Raw genomic sequence first — 16,394 nt, 5'->3', positions numbered from 1 at the left:
CAGCCTTTATTGTAAATTCCTTACAGACTTACTACCTTATTTGCTAATAAAGAGGAAGTAATATTTACTTGTTGAAGTTACAGAATCATTGATGGTAAATAAGAAACTGTCACAAAGAGATTCCTATTTAGGTCCTCACCTGCTTCATTTTTTATGACAACATATAGATTCCAAGAAGCATCAACAACCTTGTATTTACCATGTATGGCTGAGTTGTTTTGCTGTGCACCTGATACTATCACAACATTGTTAACCGGCTAGACTCCAATATAAAATAAAAAGTTTAAAAACAACCTTGTATCTACCAGCGTCATAGTTCTTAGTTATGATTAATGAGAAGAACAGACACTGAAAACCATGCTTTGGGAGCAAGGTGTTTCTGATTAGGTCTAAAAACAATGGACTGGCTCTTTCTGTTTTTCTCTTAACATGTGATCCTGTATTTTTTTCCGTCCAGGTTTAAGAGCAGGACTAGCTGCCTCAATTGCTGGGAGTTCGATTATCAACAAAATGTTACTAGCAAATATTGATCCTTTTGGTGCAACGCCATTTATTGACCCAGATCCAGATTCAGTGTAAGAAAATACTTCTGCTAATATTTTGTTTTGGCTTTCCTTGTTTCTGTTTTATACGAATGGTAACATTTTAAATGCATTGCAGTAAATATAGTTTCACATCCAAAAAGGATCATCAGAAAATTTCAAAAGTCGATAATGATGAGTACGTTGACCCACTTGAAATACAGTGGTTTTCATGATCTGAGGTAGGTCCCTTCCAGTCTGTGGTCTTGGATAACAGCCCAATGGCGAAGTGAGTCACAGCTCTGCACACTTTGCCCTGGAATATTTTATTCATCACTGCCTTCATACTTACATTTTGGCTATTCCTTTCACCTCATTTTTTCTCTGTCTTGCCAATTCTGCCATCTTTCCACATTCGGCCTCTAGGTTTACTTATTTCAGAAAGCTTCTGGCCCACATTGGTCCCTTCCCTTCTCAAAACTCCTTAAAAAATTAGCTGTTCAATACGTACTTCTTTTTACGTCCATATTTAATTTCGCTTTTGTTATGTCTCATTTCTCTAATGACACTCCTGAAGGATGTTACTATACTCCTTTGTATTTACTTTCCAAAGCACCTAGAAGAAGGGACTCGATCTAGTTGTTTTCTGCTCAAGAAATGTTCAATAAAAGTACAAGTGTGGAGGAGACTTCCTAATTAAAAAAAGAGGACCATTGGCATCTGACTGCAAGGCCCTCCCATTTGTGTGTGTAGTGAGGGGCTTAGGTAGGAGGTAGAAGAACTAAGATTTTGTTACAATTAATAGAAAAGCATTACCATGACTGTGTCTCTGCTTTGCCCTGCCCACCATCACTTTACATCATATGTACTGAAAATCACAGACATGTACTGGGGTCGTGCGCATGGCATATGAATAGGAGATGATTCCTGCTAAGCTTTCCTCTCTTCTATAAGAAATGGAGGCTTGAATGGTGTTAAGTGCTATTTTGTGTGCAAATTGTAATTGTTGTTAGGAACCTGAAATTGACTTTTATGTACTTTTCCTTATTATAGAGATGGATATTCAGAAAAATGTGTCATGAACAATTACTTTGGGATTGGATTAGATGCAAAAATTTCATTAGAATTTAATAATAAGAGAGAGGAGCACCCTGAAAAATGCAGGTAATTTTGGTAATAGCAATCATGTAATTATGCAAAGGCAGTTTTACTTTAATTTCGTTTATTACCTCTTTTGCTCTCTCTGCCTTTCAAGAGTAAATAAATAGTAGTTATACTGAAATTCTCTGCCAACATTTATTTTCAGGAGCCGAACTAAAAACTTGATGTGGTATGGAGTCCTTGGAACCCGGGAGTTATTACAGAGATCGTACAAGAATTTGGAACAGAGAGTTCAACTTGAGGTAAGTTCATCTAGAAGTAAAGACATTTCAGATTATCTTACTTTAAAAAAAAAAAAAAGATTTATTTGTGGAGCTGATTTGGCCTCAGTTTCTCTTAAATAGTATTCAAACACTTGAGGGGAAAAAAATAAACGTGGTTATCAACTTTACACCAAAGGAGGTATAGACACTGGATATGCGTGACACAATTACCATTGTCATTAGATCCTGAAATTTGGATGTTCGTATGGAATTGAGGTGCTCTGTGAAATGGTAGGGCCGTGGGAGTACATATATACGGGATAGCATTTTTTTTAAGACGTTTTTTGATGTGGACCATTTTTAAAGTCTTTATTGAATTTGTTACAACATTGCTTCTGGTTTTTGGGGTTTTTTTTGCGGTACGCGGGCCTTTCACTGTTGTAGCCTCTCCCGTTGCGGAGCACAGGCTCCGGACGCGCAGGCTCAGCGGCCATGGCTCACGGGCCCAGCCGCTCCGCGGCATGTGGGATCTTCCCGGACCGGGGCATGAACCCGCATCCCCTGCATCGGCAGGCAGACTCTCAACAACTGCGCCACCAGGGAAGCCCAACTGCTTCTGTTTTTTATGTTTTGGTTTTTTGGCCCAGAGGCATGTGGGATCTTAGCTCCCCGACCAGGGATCAAACCTGCACCCCCTGCACTGGAAGGCAAAGTCTTAACCACTGGACCGCCAGGGAAGTCCCCAGGATAGAATTTTAAACAGATTTTTCCATTTTAAGTTTCCAAATTCTGACCCAATTCTATAATGCCTGAAGTTTCACAAATCCCTGAAAATATCATAGTAAATAGAACCTTTTAATTTAAATGTATTTTTTGTTTTAATTATCTCTAACAAGTTTCTTAAATGAAAAGAGATTTTGAGCATTTAAACTTTTTAGTATTTTTAAACTAATTTAAATAGTAAATTAAGGACAGCAAAAGTTATTTAATCTCTGATTAACAGGAAAAAGAAAATTGGGGACATGACTCTGAAAAGTCTGCTACTTTCTTAGAATGTTATTTTCTTTCACCTTTGATCCAGGGCTCACTGTTTATGCTGATAAGCATGTCTTTCCTATCTTGTATCTTTTTATAACTAGATATTTTAAATTGAGGTATAGACTGCATACAGAAAAGTGTGCAAACCTTAAGTTGACAACTCAGTGTATTAAACAGGACGTTTTTATTTTAGGTGTTATCTTGATAGTGGAACGTGGACTATCAAGAGGTGCCTGGCTCATTCATTATCAACTAAATGTCCTAGTAAAGATAAGCCTGTTCTACCTTCCACTCTAGAGCATAACTACATGATCAGCTGGTTTGATTTATCATTGCTTGTACAATTAAGATAGATGTTACTGGCTGAAAAGGTACAAAATGAGGAAGACTCACACTTAGTAAACACTGTCCTTGGCAGCCCCATCCGTTACTCAACTTGGGTTCTTGCCTGTGGATTGTAGTGTAATCATTCATTTTCTTTATTCATGTCCCCTAGTCAGCCACACTCTCCTTAAGGACAGGTAGGAAGTTGTGTTCATCTTTGTTATCCCCGTTGTCTTGCACAGTTCCTGGCCCTGACTTGAGAAGGAAATAGGCAAATGATCATTTTACCCTGATTCGTTACGTTCTGTGATCAAGACCCATAGCTGGGCATCTTTAAGGTTTGGGAACTATCTGGAATCAGAATGACTCCATTGCCTTTATTTCTGGAAGAGCCTTCAGCTCTTCAGAAGTACTACTTTTCTCCTTTTTTATTGGTGGTCCAAATTCTGAACAATATCCTACACAGCTGCTTTGTAATCTCCATTTAGCAGAGGTTCTTAACACTTTTTGAGCTGTGGACCCCTTTGGCATGCTAGTGAAACTATGGACCCCTTCTCAGAATATTATTTTTAAAGCATTAGTTAAATATATATACATAAAAGAGAAAATAATATTGAAATAAATTAACAAAATATTTTTAAAGTGTTATAGAGTATTAAGTGTTTCTTCATTGCCACAAAAAATGACAAACATCTAACAGCATATATAATAAGTACCATACTTTTGAAGTAATGATGAACATGGATCTTAAGAGATATCTGAAATATCTGTAATATAATAGAAAATGTCTGTTTCTAGTGGTGATGAAGTCTCGGGTATTGCTAATATGTGGTTTGCTATCTACATTTATAATTGAGTGCAATGCTAAATTTCAGAGGTTGCTGACCATAAGAGGTATGTTTTTACCATTCCAGTTAACAGACCCCTGAATCTATCTGAATCTATCCACAGATAAATATTTAACACTTAACATAGAAGTTTATATTGAATGATTAAAAGGAAAGTAAATTTAGTAAAACAAGCTAAATGAAAGCATGTTAATATACACAAAAGGTGAAGTAGAAAAATTAGAGAATTCTTTGCCAGAGTTAAAAATAAACAAACAAAACACCTGCTACCCCTGAGGACTATGGAAGGTCCGTTGTTTAAAACTTCATTTCCCCGATGCCGGATCACTTGGGATAGAGGTAGAGAAGAAGACCCAAGGCTTGGGAAACTCTGCCCAGAACGGTCCCTTTCACCAGGTGCCAGTTGTTAGCAAAAAAACTCTTAACTTTTTGCTCAGAAGTTTTCCTTTCCCTGTTGTGTCATATGGAAAAAGTCGTGTCTTGACTTTGTGCAGAAGAAAGACTTTAACCTTGGTTTCTCCATCTGCAAAATGGATAAAATAATGCTTTTGTGCAGAATCATAATTCATCGAGCTAATGTTCAAGAAATCACAGTTTAAACTGAAAAGAATTATGCAAATGTAAACCCTGTTTTCAAGCCACATAAACTGTGAATCTGATACATACTGGAGTTTTAGAACATTTGAGTAAGGTTTATAATCCTCTCTACAATCATGGGAATGCCAGAAATGCAGAATAACATTGTAACATCAAATTTTCCTAGTTTTAGAGTAGAAACACCTTTGACCTATGAATGAAAACTGTCGTTAAGATGCAAATTTTTTTCTTAAGGATGACTTTTTTGTCCAAATATACCTAATTTACATGTATCTCGCAGCTTGTTCTGTTTTTTAAGTGAAATAATGATCAAATACTGTTTTGAGTCCTTTAAATACTAAGATACATGAAAGAAAAAACAATGTTCACCTGTAATCTGTAATGAAATACATGATAACAAATAGTTAATTCATGTTTTTTACTTCATGTTTTTTGTAATTTCACCTATTTCCATAATCTCATAACAGATATCTCCATAATTTGTTAAATTTGGCTTGTTATATAATAGTACTTTCTATCTTTGTTTAGTTCATTCAATAATAATTATTATAACTATATTTTAAGTCATGTTATAATAATTAAGTTTCCTAAATGCTTCCTATCAATACAAATCACCTTTAATTCTTAAACTTTATGAGGTAGTTATTTTCATTCTTTATGAGGCAGTATTATTAGTTATTTCAGAAGTATGAAGTCACTTGCCTAACTAAAACCAAACAGTTTATAACTGGAGAAGCCGAAGTTTCAACTCCAATGTTTTTTCCCCATAAAACATTAATTTGTAATTATGACTGAAGAAAGACATTTGCTGACTCCTTACTATGTGTTTTAGATGCTTTCCTCTCCCTTATATGGACTAGGTATGGCAAAATGAGTCTCTGAAAGTTTAAGGCACCTGCCCAAATAAGTGACAGAATTCAAAACAGGCCCACTACCTTCCCACTACACCACATTGCCTAGTGAATGGAGCAGAAAAAGCAGACACTAATCAGAAAAAAAAAAAGTGTAGCTGCAGTTTTAAAGCATTTTGCCACATTATGAACCACAAGTGGAAATGTGGGGAGATAGAGAAGATTATAAAAGAATGTAACACTACTGAAGTTACTCCCAAATATGAGAGAAACAGTTGAGTCAGGTGACCTTAATTTATTGAATCTGTACTTCTCATATTTTCCCTATGAGACTCTATGAAATGGATATTAAGCTCTTAACCCTGGGTGTTTTGCCTAATGCATATATATTAAACTCAGCAAAGTATATGGAACTTCTGACAGTTTTCATCTTTTTCCATATTATGCTTGCAAATAGTGTATCCATTATAAAATCTTTAAGGACTGCTCTGAAATTTTTTTTTAAATATGCCTTTTATATTTACAGAGATAGCATTTTTTCCATTTCCTTTGTTAGCCATATGACTTTTTGTAAAGCACACAAAGATATTTGTTCAATTTCTGGGTTCAGAAAAAAGTTTATTATTCAACTAAATACTTTCATTTAACAAATACACATTGATCACCAATTATGTGCCAGGAATGGCCCTAGGTGCCTAGATACAGTGTGGACCTTTGAATGTGTTTTCATGTAAAAAAAAGAAAGGTTGTAAAAACACCTGTAAGGGTTAGTGTTAGGAAGTATTCTCAGTTATTTAAAATATTTGAAAAGTGGGTGCAGACCGGATTCTCATTTGTTCTAAAGGTTGAAGATAATTTTCATTAGGCACTAAAATGCAATTTTTCTAAAATTATGTTAATTATTTTTTAATTTGGGAATTACTTAATGAAAATATAGCATCTGTTTTAAGTATGACATCTGCAAACTCCTCTCTTAAAAACGAAGGCTTAAACCTTCTATTCGGTTAGAATTTACTCATATATCATATGTAATTACTTTGCCAGCTATATGATATTGTATGTTTCTTTTAATTTAAGTGGTAATTCATTTACATTTACGTGATTAATTAGAAGGCATGGAGTGTAAAGTGCTTTCTGACATACATGTTTTTTCCTTAAAAAGCGCAGTCTTGAGTTTAGCCAGTCACCAGTTAGTTACAGAGCACAAGCAAACTACCAGAGAGTGTGAGAGGTGCTAGGTGAGATGGTTAGGAGCCAGAGTTTACCCTCAAAGAGCCTGCTTTCAATGTTTCAAGTAAGAACAAAGATGACTATGATGCAATTAAGAATATCTTAAGTCACTTGGGAGAGACTCATGAAAAGTACTGCCTGATTTTGGAGGAAAGAAGAGGTAAAACATTTGTTTTCTTTTTCTTTTTTTGATGTATAATTGACATACACCATTATATTAGTTTCAGCTGTACAAGATAATGATTCAATATTTTATATATGTTACAAAATGATCACCACAATAAGTCTAGTTAATAAATATCACCATACACAGTTACAGAATTCTTTTTCTAGTGATGAGAACTTTTAAGATCCATTTTCTCAGCAACCTTCACATATTCAATAGAGTATTATCAACTATGGTCGCCATGCTGTACTTTACATTTCAATGACCTATTATCTTATACCTAGAAGTTTGTACCTTTTGATTCCCTTCACCCATTTTGCCCACCCCTTACCTCCTTGCCCCTGGCAACCATCAAGCTGTTCTCTGTATCTATGAGCTTAATTTTACTTGTTTGTTTGCTTTGTTTTTAGATTCCACATATAAGTGAGGTCATACAGTATTTGTCTTTTTCTATCTAACTTATTTCACTTAGCATAATGCCCTCAAGCCAATCCATGTTGTTGCAAATGGCAAGATTTCCTTGTTTTTCATGGTTGAATAATAGTCCATTTATATATATATATCACAAGTTTATAATATCACACATTTTTAATCTATTCATCTGTCAGTGGACACTTCGGTTGTTTTGTAAAACATTTTTTCAATTTGGTTTTCTGTAACAGCTTCGGCTATAATTATTTACCCTTTTAAAATTTTTAAATTAAAACAATAAGATAAAGGTAACGTGTAGGAATATATTTACAGGAAAGCAAACATTATGCACACACTTTCCTCCATTGTCCTTTGTCATTGGTATTCTAGTATCTTCCAAACTTGTGGTTTTGCTCTTTTTATCTGACCTCTAAGCTTTTGACCTTACAGTGTGATGGGCAGTATATTCCTCTCCCCAGTCTGCAAGGGATAGCAGTGTTGAACATTCCCAGCTACGCCGGAGGCACTAACTTCTGGGGTGGAACTAAAGAAGATGATGTAAGTATTTCCTTGCTCCCTCTAGAAGCTGCCCACATTCCTCGGCTCATGGTCCCTTCCTCCATCTTCAAAGGCAACAAAGGTGGTTGAGTCCTTGTCACGTTGCTTTACTCTGATCTCTTCTTCTGCCTCCCTCTTCCACGTCTAAGGCTCTTTGTGGTTACACTGGGCCTACCCAGATCATCCAGCATAATATCCCCATCTCAAGGTCCCTAATTTAATCACATCTGCAAAGTCTCTTTTGCCATGTAAGGTAACATTCACAGGTTCCAGGGATTAGGACATGGACATTTTGGATGGCAGGGAGGAGAATATTATTCTGCCTACCAAAATACCTTTCTATACCTTTAATTTTCCAGATTTATATTATTATTATTACTTTAATTTTTTAAAATGTCAAAGGGCCCATTTGGCCATTGAGGTTTAGGGCTGTTTTTGTTGTTATACTTTCCTGTATTGAAAAAGAAAAAAACACAACCTAAGAAATGCATTTGTTCTAGGGACTTCCCTGGTGACGCAGTGGTTAAGAATCCGCCTGCTAATGCAGGGGACACGGGTTCGAGCCCTGGTATGGGACAGTCCCACATGCCTTAGAGCAACTAAGCCCGTGCACCACAACTACTGAGGCCCGCGTGCTCTAGGGCCTGCGCGCTACAACTACTGAGCCTGCATGCTGTGACTACTGAAGCCTGCACGCCTGGAGCCCGTGCTTCGCAACAAGAGAAGACACCACGATGAGAAGCCTGCGCACCAAAAAAAAAAAAAAAAAAGAAAAAAAAGAAATGCATTTGTCCTAAAGATAATGAGAGAAGACACGATTATGAAAGTATATATAACAATAAAAATGAGAAGTTTACCACGATCTTTGAAGAGTCACATACACTGAATGATAAGCCCTTTGATTTGAAGCTCGTGATGTAGTGGTTCCCACTGAACAGATTTCTCAGGGCTCTTAAATGTTAAATGTGCAGGCAGGGATTAAAGTATAAAATAAATTGGAAAGTATTTTTAATTTTCATAATATAAATATATTCCAATCCTATTGGAGTATAAAAATTTAAATTAGCAACCAGTTATTTGTTAGCCCATCATCACTCTTAAATATTTTAAGGAGAAGAAATCAGTGAGATTAAGATAAATAAAGATAGGCAGACAGGATTCTGAGAGCTTCACATTCATAACTTAATACCCTCAATTTTTACCTAAATTTTATCAGTGAAGAAACTGACACAAAGTTCACACGGTTCATAAGTAGAAGAGACAGGGTTTAAAACCAGGCAGTCTGATAACGAAAAGTTCCCAAATTTGTGTCCTGATATTTTCAGTAAAAATTTTAATTATGATACTACTTTATACTGAATATTTTTTCAGAGGCATAATTATTTATGTTATAGTTAAAGAAGACATAAAAGGAACAAAGTAATACAGCTGAAATTGAAAATTTTTAGGTTAAGTTGATTTTGTGAAAATGCATTTAACATCAAAGCAAAGTAAGCCCAGGTGTTTTCATCCTTTGAGATTTCTTTTCATGTTCTCAAATGCGCTGAAAAGTTGTTGTAGATATAAAGCACATACGCACATTGCTCGTAACACCTTGAAAGATTTCCCTTAGAACATATCAAGTGAACTGGATCATAATTTGCATGTTCATTAGCTTTAACTTTATGAAATCTGCATCACCTTTTGAAATTTTAAAGTTTCCTAAAATTGCATGCATCATTGTATCAAGATATCTGAGTTAGTATGAACAGGTATTTAATACATCTTATATCAAGATGAATTATTTGGAAATATATTAGTTCATTGGTCCTACGAGTGCTTTATAAGAGGAGCATGGAGTATTTTATCTGTGTGGGTTTTAAAACATTTTTATTGTGTTTGTTTAAGCTATGTTCAGTGATTTTTTTTGTCCTTGGATTATCATTTCATAATAATATTTACTTACCTTTCTGCTAATGGTTTTTATAAGTTTTTAAAAATATGCCTGTTGCAGAAGTGCCAGTTCACCTAAACCTTAACTTTATCAATGGAAGTGTAATGTCGGTTTTTCTTTCAGATATTTGCTGCACCATCATTTGATGACAAGATCCTGGAAGTCGTTGCAATATTTGATAGCGTGCAAATGGCAGTTTCAAGGGTCATTAAACTGCAACACCATCGAATAGCCCAGGTTGGTTTCTCTACTCAAACCTGACTTCACTATTTGGGCCACTGAGAAAGCTATTCCAAATGACTCCTACACTGTGTATTCATCTGTAAAATAATGGACTTTCTTGTCATGTCAGTTGTTACCGTGTTATCCTAAGTGGAAAAGCATAACATTACATTCCACAGAAGGGATTAAAAGTCAAGTGTGAATACAAGACTGAGTGTCAGCTTCTCAGGATGATTTGTACTCTAAAATAACTTGTTTTATTTCAGTGCCGTACAGTAAAAATCACTATATTTGGTGATGAGGGAGTCCCAGTGCAGGTGGATGGTGAAGCATGGGTTCAGCCTCCAGGGATTATCAAAATTGTGCACAAAAACAGAGCTCAGATGCTCACAAGGGACAGGGTATGTAACAAAAAACCATTCTTCTAAATTTTCCTTTAAAAAAAATCTTAAATTGTTATGAAAAATAGAAACCAAGGGAAGAGATTTAAATTGTCTTTTAAGTCTGACATTTAGATGGTGCTTTAAATATGAACAAATATTTATTTAGTTCTTAAAATAATTAGCTTATTTTTTTAGGTTTAGAGAAAAATTGAGCCGAAACTACAGAGAATTCGGATTCCATTCCCAAATACCTCCTCACCTCCCTATTCCCCTATTATAGTCCCCTAGTATGTTCCCCTTAACATCTTGCTTTAGTGTGGTACATTTGTTACAGCTGATGAGCCACTATTGATACATTATTATTAACTAAAATAGTAGTTTACATTACTCTTTGTGTTCTACATTCTATAGGTTTTGACAAATGTACAATCACTTGTCCTCCACCTACCCATCCTCTCTTATCCCAACCCTGGCAACCCCATCTTTTTACTGTCTAAATTATAGTTTTGCCTTTTCCAAAATCTGTATTTTTTTTTAATTATATTTTATTTTTGGCTGCGTTGTGTCTTTGTTGCTGTGCGCGAGCTTTCTCTAGTTGCAGAGAGTGGGGACTACTCTTTGTCGTGGTGTGCAGGCTTCTCATTGTGGTGGCTTCTCTTGTTGCAGAGCACGGGCTCTAGGCGCTCTAGGCACACAGGCTTCAGTAGTTGCAGCAGGTGGACTCAGTAGTTGCAGCACGTGGGCTTAGTTGCTCCACGGCATGTGGGATCTTCCTGGACCAGGGATCAAACCCCTGTCCCGTGCATTGGCAGGCGGATTCTTAACCACTGCACCACCAGGGAAGTCCCCAGAATATGTATTCTTAATTAAGGTCACACCCATAACAAATAAGGCTGCAATATCCATCCTGTCTGTTACGCATATAACAGTAAATATTGAAGCATAAATTGAAGCTGTCTTTTTTTAAACTTTTCAGTCATATAATCATCATCATCAGTTACATTACTTTTTATTAGTTGCAATCCACTAGAAAACTTTAAAATATCTTTTTTGTACTTACAATGTATTTAATGAGGTGTTAGATTAGGGAAAACAATAGTAATTTCAAAGTCATTGATGTACTATCTGAATACACATTTATTTGGGCCTTGGAGCTCTAAACTAACAATTCATTGCAATATTGATTTTAAATAGGCCTTTGAAAGCACTCTGAAATCTTGGGAAGATAAGCAGAAGTGTGATTCTGGTAAACCAGTCCTTCGAACGCATTTGTACATCCAGCATGCAGTTGACCTGGCGACAGAAGAGGTGTCTCAGATGCAGCTGTGCTCACAGGCCGCAGAGGAACTCATCACCAGGTACCGAAGTCCTGTGAACCTTGGGGGCTGTGAGAATGCTGGTCTTGGCCAATTTTGGTTTTTGTATTTTTTTTAAATAAATTTATTTATTTTGTTTATTTTTGGCTACGTTAGGTCTTCGTTGCCGCGCATGGGCTTTCTCTAGTTAGGGTGAGCAGGGGCTACTCTTCGTTGCAGTGCGCAGGCTTCTCATTGTGGTGGCCTCTCCTGTTGCGGAGCACAGGCTCTAGGTGCACGGGCTTCAGTAGTTGTGGCACACGGGCTTAGTTGCTCTGAGGCATGTGGGATCTTCCCGGACCAGGGCTCAAACCCGTGTCCCCTGCATTGGCAGGTGGATTCTTCACCACTGCACCACCAGGAAAGCCTGTTTTTTGTAGTTTTAATACATCATTGCAGTTGTTTGGGGTATCTAGAAGGGATGCCTTTACCCTCCTTCTTCATTTGCTGCCTCAGTTATGCCTTAGTAGTCACTGTTTTTTTTCATCAGCTCTGCTCCAACACACACGTGCACAGACCTGTGTTCTCCACAGGCCAGGTCTCTGACTTCCTGAAACACGATGGAGAACTTGCCTAATGAACCATGTTGTTATTTATATATATTATATATCACCCTTCCATTATTATTTCCCCAGTTTACACATAATCTTTACACTATACTACTCACTTATATGGTGCCTCATGATTATTAAGTGTTTATGGGAGGTAGAAGGAAATGCAAACATTAACCATGCAAAAAAATCCAAAAAAAGTCAGGGGGTGGACGTGGGAAGAGTCCAAGAATCAGTTTCCGGCAGACGTATCACAGAGTTTGTGAGACCACAGAAATAAATTTTAGGAGACAGAAAGAGAAGATAAAAATAATAAGTTCTGTGAATGCAAAATGGATAAAAATCACTCTGACCAGGGGCAGACTTCGGGGGGAGGAGGGATGGTGGGCAAGTTTCTTATCTCCTCCTCACCTAAATCTTATCAACCAAATGGGGATACAAGCTGCCTGACCGGGTCGCTGTGAAGGTTAAGTGAGACCCACCATGTGAAGTGCTTATGAGCACAGCATGTCTGGTGTATTCAGTGTTCTGAGCATGCTCACTCTTATATTTTTCCCACACCTTCACCTGGTCACTGATCAAAATGTTGAAATAGAAAAGAAGGAAAGGGGCTTCCCTGGTGGTGCAGTGGTTAAGAACCCGCCTGCCAATGCAGGGGACACAGGTTCGAGCTCTGGTCCAGGAAGATCCCACATGCCATGGAGCAACTAAGTCCATGAGCCACAACTACTGAGCCTGCATGCCACAAGTACTGAGTCCACATGCCACACCTACTGAAGCCGTCACGCCTAGAGCCCACGCTCTGCAACAAGAGAAGCCACCACAATGAGAAGCCCACGCACCGCAATGAAGAGTAGCCCCTGCTCGCCACAACTAGAGAAAGCCCACACGCAGCAATGAAGACCCAATGCAGCCCCAAATAAATAAATAAATAAATAAATTTAAGAAAGAAAAAAAAAGTGAAGGTTGACCAGATTTGCTTTTGGTCTACCTAGTTTGATTGCCCATCTCTCTTTATAAATTTTGCAAATGATGAAAATCAGGCTGACTCATTAATTTTCACAATGTATTCATTCAATAGTCAACAAATAATTTTGAGCCTCTGCTGCGTGCCAACCCTCATATTAGGCACTGGGATGCCACGATGACTGCAGTCCCTCTTCGTAATTTGCTGGCAGAGTAGTAGGAGGGAGACGTGTGGCCAAAGATCTGTCACAGGTCACACAGTGGGCACTGTGGATGCACAGAGGAGGCCAGAGGCAGTGAGGGAGGCCTGCCTGGAGGAAGTGACTTCTCAGCCTAGTCTTGAAAGAAGAATAAGAGAAGGAGTCATCTAAGAATGGGAGCCAGCCTGGGTAATAAAACCCAGAGGAGTGTGAGTGCATGGTACTTTTAGGAAATCTCAGGGTGTTTGGAGTGACTGAAATGTTAACGTGGTATATTTGAGAGTGTGGGAAATGTGGACAGAGAGGTGAGAGGCAGTGTGGGGGGGGCAGATCTTTATCAGGATGTTTCTGGAAGCAATATGAAGCAGTGTCCACAGAACAGCAAACCTGGGGCAAGGGTGAGCACTGTCAGAACGGTCCTGTTAGGAAACAATGGACTGAGGCAGTAGAGATGGGAAGGAGAAGGATTTAAGATAGGTTAGGGTCTAAAGTTGGTACCCAGGCATGTTCAGGATGATCCTAAGGTTTCTAGTGAATGGCTGGTTAGACTAAGGTGCCTTTGACGAAGCCATAGTATTCAGGAAGAGGAACAGATTTTGAGAGGGAAAATGATGGGTTCCATATTGGACTTACAGAATTTCAGTTACATTAGAAATACCTAGGAGGAGATTCAGTGAGCAGTTGAAAATGTTAATCTGAAGTTGATTTACAACTTTCTTTTTCCTTGAAAATTAGAATAACATTTATCTATCTCTGTTCTTATTAATAACCTCTTCTTTGTGATTTCTCAAGGTTATTGGTAAGGATGCTTAGGTGACATTTGCAAGTTCCTTTGTGCCTTGGATGTCAACGTATGATCCTGAAGAATTAAACTCTTGATTCAGCCATGTGGGGCTTCTCTCTCTTCTTTTGTTCTGCCAAGATTGAAGATCATTTTCCTTGAAGATGTTAGAAGCAAAAGGATTAGGATAGTCTTACCTTCTTGTCACCTGCAAAGCTTACCTCATTTTCTAGCAATCAGTAGAACTTCTTCTCCTTTTTATTTTTTTGGCTGCGTCAGGTCTTAGTTGCAGTGCACGGGCTCTTCATTGGGGCGCTTAGGCTTCTCTCTAGCTGTGGCATGCGGGGTATTTTTTTTCTCTGTCTAGTTGTGGCGCGTGGGCTCTGTAGTTTGCAGCACATGGGCTCTCTCGTTGAGGCTCCCGAGCTCAGTAGTTGTGGCACGTGGGCTTAGTTGCCCCGTGGCATGTGGGATCTTAGTTCCCCAACCAGGAACCGAAACTGCGTCCCCTGCATCGGGAGGCGGATTCTTTACCATTGGACCACCTGGAAGTCCCTCTCCTCCTTTTTCTTCTTGGCCTCATTGCCTCCAGAATCATGTCATTCTAGGACTGTTCTTGAAGGTTTATATTCCAAAGGACAGTGGCACTACAGGCTTTGGCGTTGGATAGACGTAGATTCAAATCCTGGCTCTATCACTGTATGTGATTTAGTATCACATACTAAATCTTTCTGAGCCTCAATGTCTTCATCTATAAAGTGGAGAAAGGTAACCACAGCTACCTTTTAAGTTGTGAATATTAAATTAGATAATGAATATAAAGCACTTAGCATATAGAAGATACATGTGGCAATGTTTTTCCCCTAATCTGTTGTATTTGTGCCTGGTTGAAGTTTCAGTGAATAAAAGATGTGTCTACGCTCTACATTTGGGACCCCTCTCAACTTTCCAGTGATACAGCAAAATGAAATGTTACTATGCCCTGTTCTTCCAAATAACACCTCAATATGCTTATCTCTGATTCTAGGTCTAACTTTTTTTATATAAAAGATTTGGGGTTAGTATTTTTTGTTGCAATAGGGTTTGAATTTTGTAAATCTACCCCATGCCATGCATAATCGAGCACTTACTAAATAAATTTCCTTTCATGACTTTTTTTTTTTTTTTTTTTTTTTTTTGTGGTACGCAGGCCTCTTACTGCCGTGGCCCCTCCCGTTGCAGAGCACAGGCTCCGGATGCGCAGGCTCAGCGGCCATGGCTCACGGGCCCAGCCGCTCTGCGGCATGTGGGATCTTCCCGGACCGGGGCACGAACCCGCGTCCCCTGCATCGGCAGGCGGACTCTCAACCACTGCGCCCCCAGGGAAGCCCCATGACCTTTTTTTTTAAACTTGTTTTATTCTACTACTTCAGAAAGCTCAGCAGTGCTCAGAGAAGTTGTCTGTTCATTTGCCTCGTTTTTTTTTTTTTTGGCGGTACGCGGGCCTCTCACTGTTGTGGCCTCTCCCGTTGTGGAGCACAGGCTCCAGACACACAGGCTCAGCGGCCATGGCTCACGGGCCCAGCCGCTCCGCGGCATGTGGGATCCTCCCGGACCGGGACACGAACCCGCGTCCCCTGCATCGGCAGGCGGACTCTCAACCACTGCGCCACCAGCGAAACCCATTTGCCTCGTTTTTGCTTTCAGGATTTGTGATGCAGCCACCATCCACTGTCTTTTGGAGCAAGAGCTGGCGCACGCAGTGAATGCATGCTCCCACGCACTGAACAAAGCCAACCCACGCTTCCCAGAGGTGAGGAGCCAATGGTAAATGCCCATTCCGCAGATTTTTTGGTGTTACACATATAGCTTGATACTACAAAATGTGCCACATCCTTTGAAAGAACATAATACTAGTCTATATGCGTCTCAGCCAGAAGCTTATCATTCACCTGTGGCCAGGTTTTTCTTTATTTTCCTTTTCTGCTGTGTTTCCATTCCTGCTCTTTAATTTGCTTCCTTTTTTTCTATTTCACTTTCAATCACTTGTCACCTTCCCATCTTCCTTGTGCTCCTTCTCTTTTTAAGTACTACCATTCCTCTTTTTTACCTTCTC

At 38.6% G+C, this 16,394-nt stretch overlaps 1 protein-coding gene across 6 annotated transcripts in view; it reads left to right on the top strand.

Moving 5' to 3' along the window:
* The window catches only part of DGKH (diacylglycerol kinase eta), a 185,979-nt gene that overhangs the window by 144,543 nt on the left and 25,042 nt on the right, over positions 1–16,394 (top strand). For all 6 annotated transcript variants that reach the window (XM_082602380.1, XM_082602381.1, XM_082602378.1 and 3 more), the window contains 8 exons: positions 458–575; positions 1,575–1,685; positions 1,828–1,924; positions 7,801–7,908; positions 9,965–10,078; positions 10,330–10,464; positions 11,641–11,804; positions 15,986–16,091. In XM_082602380.1, the coding sequence (XP_082458506.1) occupies positions 458–575; positions 1,575–1,685; positions 1,828–1,924; positions 7,801–7,908; positions 9,965–10,078; positions 10,330–10,464; positions 11,641–11,804; positions 15,986–16,091 (953 nt within the window). The remainder of the gene's footprint in view (positions 1–457; positions 576–1,574; positions 1,686–1,827; positions 1,925–7,800; positions 7,909–9,964; positions 10,079–10,329; positions 10,465–11,640; positions 11,805–15,985; positions 16,092–16,394) is intronic.

Source organism: Mesoplodon mirus (genome assembly GCF_964341445.2).
Source record: "Mesoplodon mirus genome assembly, chromosome: 17".
NCBI classification, from domain to species: domain Eukaryota; kingdom Metazoa; phylum Chordata; class Mammalia; order Artiodactyla; family Ziphiidae; genus Mesoplodon; species Mesoplodon mirus.
The sequence above is the reverse complement of the archived record's forward strand: the minus strand, read 5'-3'. Positions and strand labels throughout refer to the sequence as shown.